The sequence below is a fragment of the Budorcas taxicolor genome, chromosome 9 (assembly GCF_023091745.1).
Source record: "Budorcas taxicolor isolate Tak-1 chromosome 9, Takin1.1, whole genome shotgun sequence".
Taxonomy (NCBI): Eukaryota; Metazoa; Chordata; class Mammalia; order Artiodactyla; family Bovidae; genus Budorcas; species Budorcas taxicolor.
Window position 1 is genome coordinate 87,329,248 of NC_068918.1, and position 7,378 is coordinate 87,336,625.

The following is a 7,378-nucleotide window of genomic DNA, read 5'->3' on the forward strand; positions in this document are numbered from 1 at the left end:
AACTCTTAACACCTCCTCACTCTTAGCGGATGATCTTGCTCTTGACTTTCTGAAAACAGAGACACTGTACATCCAAAAGAGAACTTCTTGTAACATCTAACACCCCCTCTTCACTCTACCTAGCTGTCTGTACTTTAAACCGCACACTCAGCCTTCCCTCCTGCTCTCATGACTCAATTATGCTCCTAGCCTCCCAGTTTCTTTTGCTTCCTTCTCCTCATCCCCCAGCCCCTAAGCTTTGAAATGCCCCAAGGCTCAGCCCTTGGACCTCTTCTCCTTCTTAATGACCCAGGTTTCATAAGCAATCTCATCTAGCCTCATGATTTTATACTTCACCTGTTCTCGCTACTTCTGCCCCAGCCCCAGCTCCCAACATGCTCCAAGATAGCTCCATGTGGCAGTTGCATAAGATTCCCAAGCTCCGTATGACCCCTCCCAACCTGCTCCCCCTGCGCGTTGTCCAGACAACAAATGGCTAAAAGCCATTCTCTTTTCCTACAGTAACTCCTGTCTCACCTGGCAGCAACTCAGATTGCATCCAGAACCTAACCACGTCTCACTGCCTCCACAATTACACTCTGGTCCTGCCATGGTCCAGGCTTTCCTTTTCTCTGTGGCGCTTATTCTGATCGAACATCTATTGGTTTGTTGCTGCTGTTATTGGGTATTGACTGCCTCCCACTGAAATATAAACTCCAAGAGGCTGATACTTTGTCTGTTTCATTTACTGCTGTAGCCCCATTCCTGGAACAGTGCCTGACCTGAAGTTGGGATTGAATAAATCTTTGATGGACGAACTTGGGGAACACGGCTAGCTCACACCTACGGACTTTTAACAAAGCCTGGTCTGTACAGCAGTGCCATGGGATTGCGAATTCTGGGCCTTGTGTTGGGCTCCTGAGAGTTTTGGAGTCTCTCCCTCTATGGTCTGATTATGAAACAAAAAGAGAATCTGCTCCAGGAAAAATAATTTCCAGCATCTCAGCAGAGCAACTGAGAGGAGTGTTGGTAAGGAGAGGGGAGCTAGCTCTGTGGGCTCCAGGGTCTCAGCACCTGGAATGAGACCATCACCCCCGCACCTGCTCAGAAAATTGCACGTCTAGGTTCTGTTCTGCCTCTGGTGAGGTCGTGAGGAAAGGCGGCGGTCTATGAACTGACTTTCCTTTCATTTCTTCATTTAGGGCTGTGCTGAGTCCTTATTGCTGTCTGGGCTTTCCTCTGGTCGTGGCGATCGGGGGCTGCTCCCTTGGTTGCTGTGTGCTGACTTCTTATCGCAGTGGCTTCTCTTGTTGCAGAGCCTGGGTTTAAGGGCAGGTGGGCTCAGGGATTGTGGGCTCTAGAGCACGGGTCGGTAGTTGGGGCACACAGCTCAGTTGCTCCGTGGCGTGTGAGATCTTCCCAGATCTGAGATTGAACTGGTGTTCCTTGCATAGCAAGGCAGGGTCTTTACCACTGAGCCACCTGGGGAGCCCGTACTAAGTAACTTTCTAAAGGTCGATTATTTTCACATATAGGGCCCTGGTCTGCAAGGACCAAAAGCAGAGAACAATATTTTACCACCACCATCAAAAATAAAAAGCCAAGGACTCCATGAATAGAAGCAAAGAAGATGACCTCTGTGGGCACCTGCCTTTTCTGTTCCCCAGCAGTGGAAGTGGCTTATGTATATTTGTTACATAACAGGAAGGGGGGGGGGGCGTGCATGCATTTATTTAGCAGTTCCTGAAGTGTGAGGGAAAACTGCTGATAACTGGTGTTTTGCAGTCTCAGATATTGAGCATTTTATTGGGCTTGGGTCAGCGCTTTGTTTACTATCTATCGGTAGAGTTTTCCAGCGTGGTCTGGCCCATGGAGCTCGGGGATGCGAATACATCTTGCTGAAATATGCCATCTGTTCCCTAGGGGTGGTTTGCATTGCACACATGGTCTGAGTAGGTACACAGCTTCATCACAGATACTGAGACTATAGAAAACACATACCTTCTAATTGGTCACACTTCTGAGAATATTGGTGCCCTATTGAACCTATATTTTTCTACTTGTCCCTTCTCAATCACCCATCATTTATGGCACTTTGTGCATTAAAAGGTGACAGCAATAATGTGGCCCAAACATGTACTTTGTCATCGAATATTAACACGGTTAACCTGGGCTCTCAGGCCAGGAGATGAAGGAACAGAAGATGAGATGATTTTCAAAACGCCGTTCAGAAAGCTTGGGCCAGACCAGAAATGGACACCAGAAATCTGATCCTCTTGCTCTGATGGAACCCCTTTGGTACTGAACCACAAGCAAGTAACAATACGAACCAAAGGCTGCTGGGGGGTTCCAAAAGGCCATTAGATCAGTTCTCTCTTGGTGAAGTGCCTCATTTTTATCTTCATTGGAAAGAGAATTATACAGTCTAGTTGCCATGTTCTCCTGTATGACATGAAGGTTACAAGCCATAGCTGAAATCTTTTACTGCAATTCATCAACCTTGATTTTCTTTCTAAACTTATTTACAGAAAACTACCCGGAGAACCCAGACTGAGGCCCCCTCATGGATGAAGCAAATGGGACATCATTTGTTGCTGAGGAGCCCTCCAACGCCTCAACCAGCGGGAACACCTCCGTCAGGGACCCACGCCGGGAAATTCCCATCGTGCACTGGGTGATCATGAGCATCTCCCCGCTGGGCTTTGTTGAGAACGGAATCCTCCTCTGGTTCCTCTGCTTCCGGATGAGAAGGAACCCCTTCACTGTCTACATCACCCACTTGTCCGTCGCGGACATCTCGTTGCTCTTTTGCATCTTTATTCTGTCTGTTGACTACGCCTTAGATTACGAGCTCTCTTCTGGCTATTACTACACAATTGTCACATTATCGGTGACATTTCTCTTTGGCTACAACACCGGCCTGTACCTGCTGACAGCCATCAGCGTGGAGAGGTGCCTGTCTGTCCTGTACCCCATCTGGTACCGGTGCCACCGCCCCAAGCACCAGTCGGCGTTCGTCTGCGCCCTCCTGTGGGCACTCTCCTGCTTGGTAACCACCATGGAATACGTCATGTGCATTGACAGTGAGGGACAGACCCACTCCCGAAGTGACTGCAGGGCCGTGATCATCTTCATAGCCATTCTGAGCTTCCTGGTCTTTACTCCCCTCATGGTGGTGTCCAGCACCATCTTGGTGGTGAAGATCCGGAAGAACTCGTGGGCGTCCCACTCCTCGAAGCTGTACCTGGTCATCACGGTCACCATCATCATATTCTTCATCTTCGCCATGCCCATGAGGCTCCTCTACCTGCTCTATTACGAGTACTGGTCGACATTCAAGAACTTGCACCACGTTTCTCTTCTCTTCTCTACCATCAATAGCAGCGCCAACCCTTTTATTTACTTCTTTGTGGGCAGCAGCAGGAAGAAGCGGTTCAAGGAGTCCTTGAAAGTGGTTCTGACCAGGGCTTTCAAAGATGAGATGCAGCCCAGACATCCAGAAGACCGCACAGCCACCACAGCAACCGAGACTGTGGTCTGACCGGCGGAGGGAGATTGTGGACCAAAACAGTGGGACGAAGATGAGCCGCAGTTTGTGCTTGGGAATGCAACTGAACACCCCCTAAAATATGATATGGAAGGACACCCTGCCCCACACGCATGAGATGCGAATTAATGCCGAGATTGTTCTCTTGTGCTGTAACTTCTGGAAATGCCTGAATACGTGTCGAAACTTCATCCTTACTGTAACTTCCAAAAAATTCCTTCTGTTCCTCTTCAGCTCTCCTGGAAGCATTTCCCCATGAACTATAAAGATGACACCGGCAGGAAGGTTTACAGGTGTGTACAGGTAAAGGCACAAGTATTTGATGAACCTTGAAAAAGTGAAGCCATATCGTAAGAAGAACATGAGTTTTGGAATCAGACTGACTCTGTCCTTTGCCGCTGGTTTGACCTCAGTTTTAACCCCCAGGGACCTCATTTCCTCAGTATAAAATGGTAACAGTAGTAGTCCATACCTCCTGGACTTGTGAAGATGACACCAGAAGGTGAGGTATGTGAAGGGTCTGGCACACGTCAGTGTTAAGAAACATCCGTCTCTGTGACTCTTTGAAGTGGAAGAAAAAATACACATTTCTATTTTGTAAAGCACACACACACTCCCACACACACAGCTCTATCATGTACAAATAATTGTTACATGTTTTTAAATGATGACTGTAATTTACAAAAGTCTTCTGTCTGTTTGCTGCACGAGAACTCTTTGTGGAACACCACCATCTGAGATGTTAGGACCCCCAACTGCCATGTGCTGGGGCATCCTTTCGGGTTGGGAGGGGAAGCATTTGGCCACTAGCGCAGGAGTTCCTTGAGGCTTCCCTTCCCTCTGTGGGAATGCTTCATGTCATGAAAGTCTGTTTTGAAATCCTTTGCTTGATATAAATGTTCATGAATGAAATCATGAGGGTGATTGTGTTTTTGGAATCCCCCTCCCTTCATGAAGAGGGTTATGTATTTATAGTCCCAAAGTTCCCATTGGCACGACAGGCCAATAAATCGGCAGACAATTTGTTGGAACAAGAAATAACGACTTTAATAGGAAAGCTAGCAGACTGAGAAGATGGCAAACCAACATCTCAAAAAAAAAAAATCTTCCCTCACTGGGTTCCTTTTATTTGCAAGAGGGAGAGGGGCCCACTGCGCCACCAACTGGCACCTGGACGGCTTGCTCGAACTGGTGCCTGCCTCGCTGCCACTGCGTCCTGCTCATCTCGTTGCCTTGCTCTGGGAGGAGGCTCAGCAGCAGGGCTGAGGAGAGCATGGCCGCATCTCAGAGGGAAACAGGACATTTCTCCCCAGACAGACCTCAGCAGGATTTCCCCGGATCTCAGTGAGCTGCGGCTCACCTGTTGGGACCCGTGTCTGCACCTTCAGGCAGCGCGTCCTGGCCTGGAGACTATGCTTGCTTTCTTACTCTCCCTTCTGGGCGTCCCATGAAAACTGGCAACGCTCCATGTGGCTCTGTGGGGAGTAAAATGTTCACACCCATAAATGAGCCCATTACTATTTATGGGCTTCTCAGGTGGCTCAGTGGTAAAGAATCTACCTGCCACTGTGGGAGACATGGGTTCAGTCCCTGGGTCGGGAAGATCCCCTGGAGAAGGAAATGGCAGCCCACTCCAGTACTCTTGCCTGGGAAATCCCTTGGACAGAGGAGCCTGGTGGGCTACAGTCACAAAAGAGTCAGACCCGACTGAACAAGTATTTCTGTAACTGTTGGGCTCCTAAGGGTCAGAGAAGCTGTGATAACCTGCGTCTCAGTTGCCACCTGTTTCTGCTCCATCCTCTTTCTTTAGCAGGAAATGGTCACCTGTAACCAAGGGGGCACCCTCTCTGGGAGAGATGTATGAGGCTTTCCCACCCAGCCCAGTTTGGAGGCAGGAGGCTTTTCAGTGGGTGATGACATCTCTTCAGAAACAAGGCAGCTTGCTTTCAGGAGTCCAGATGGGTGTTGAATGGTGACATTTAGGATGATGTTGTTTTTGATTGAAAACAGAGCGTCTTCACTGGGAAAGAACAGAAAACAGGAGATCAGAGTCACTCGGCTTTGTTTACTGTCATCTCCCCTAATGCCTCTGGGTTAGTGAGAAATGGAGCAACCTCATCTCATCTCAAATAGATCCTGGTCTCAAAGAGGAACTCAGATACTCTTGGAAACAAGGAATTTTCACCCATGGAGAATATGATGAACTAAATGGGAAGCCCCCCACTTACTGCCTTCCTGCAGATAAAGCAGGGAAATTTAACATAATAATGAATATAAAAATTCTTCTAACATTTTAAAGAGTAATGCCTTGCAAAGAAGTAAGAGTCAGAATCTGACAGGGTTGCCAGGACAAATTTCTCTCTCTTCATCGAAAACCTGCTCCCAAAAATGATCTATAAGGTTAAAACTAAAACAAGAAGAGTTAAAATAATATGCAAGTATGAAGAGGAGACAAGATCATCATTTATATCCACTGGGTATTTAGACAATCTGCTTAAGTCATCATGGATTACTAGGTGCCATTCTGGGAATTCCCGGGGCACGGGGATGAGGCTGCTAGAACAGAATGCTCGGTCTTGATGAAGGGGAAGGGTTTGAAGCGCTTGTGCTGCAAATATTCGTACATGGCTTTCTCTGCCAAACTCCAGGATGAGAACAAGGCCAAGATGAGCAAGTGGAAGCCCTGGTCTTCTAGGATAGGAGAGGAAGGTACACACAGGCAACTACAGCTCCAAGCTGCACACAGTCAGTGTCAGGAGGGTGTTATAAACAAAGCTGGGTGGCAGTCAGGAGGAAGAGGAATCCAACCTTTTGTAGTAAAAGGGGAATGTTCCATGGAGGTACTCTTTGGTTGCTGGAAGGGAGGTGGGATTTCAAAAAACTAAGGAGCGAGACGATTCCAGGCAGAGGGCAGGCAGGAGTGAAGGCAAGGACGCGGCCACATGGAGTGGGGGTGGGAGGGGTGTTTGGGAGCAAGGCCAGCCACTCAGTCTGCAGACCGGCTGGGGAAGTGGTCCTTGGAGACCCACCCGGTCTTACCCACCACCCCCTCCTGTCTCTTTGTCGCTATTATTTTTGGCTTCCTGGCACCACGTTCTTCAAGTTCCTTGGAATATGGCTCCCAGGCCTCTTTCTCTTCCCACTCACATCGTTGTCCAGTCTGGCCAGGGTGGCATTCTAACGTCTTAGAATTTCTCCGCAAGTCCTCCACTGGCCTGCTTCCCTGTGTCAATTCAAGGGACCCACAGCTCCTCTCCTTTCTGGGCTGTACCCTGAGTCTCACTGCAACTCAAGCCAGTTTCCTTCTGGAAACCAAAACCCCATGGCTCGACTGTCTAGTCACAATCACCTGCTTTCTCCTTCCACCACCCCTGGATTTCTACACCATGGAGACCCTCACCTCTCACCGTGGGCCCACCCCTTCTTGAGTCCCCTCTGTGTCATCTCTCGCCCAGTCTGCGAGACCTCTGGTGGCCTGGGTCCAGCCACTCTCTCTCTCTTGATTCTCTCACCCCCTCATTCTCTGTCCCACCTAGACTGCTGAGCGGAGCAGAGAACCCTTATTAGGTAGGTAGAACAGGAAAAAAGGAGTCCAGAATGGCCAAGTCACAGCACCATAGATGTTGGGGGAGTTTGTGATTTCCTTGGTTCTGTCTCATTGCAACAAAAATATGAAGTTATGGACGGACCAGTGTTACAGCCTTTGGACGGACCAGTATTACAGCTCTGTGTTACAGCTCAGTTTTATTTAGAAAGTAAAGGAAAATACTTCCTCGAGGCATGAGGGCATGCTGACCCAAAAGACTCGAAGAGAAGAGAGGCCCCCAGCCCAATTTTGGCTCCTCTTTTTAT

The 7,378-nt window shown here is 48.6% G+C and overlaps 1 protein-coding gene across 1 annotated transcript; it reads left to right on the plus strand.

The window, feature by feature from the left end:
• Positions 1-2,542: 2,542 nt before the first annotated feature.
• On the plus strand, positions 2,543-3,520 carry MAS1 (MAS1 proto-oncogene, G protein-coupled receptor). Its single transcript, XM_052646071.1, has one exon. It carries the CDS (start codon positions 2,543-2,545, stop codon positions 3,518-3,520), a length of 978 nt encoding a protein of 325 aa, XP_052502031.1.
• The last annotated feature ends 3,858 nt before the right edge of the window (positions 3,521-7,378 follow it).

Excerpts from the sequence above, each read along its gene's own strand:
- MAS1 (XM_052646071.1), top strand. The coding sequence starts at position 2,543 with ATGGATGAAGCAAATGGGACATCATTTGTTGCTGAGGAGCCCTCCAAC.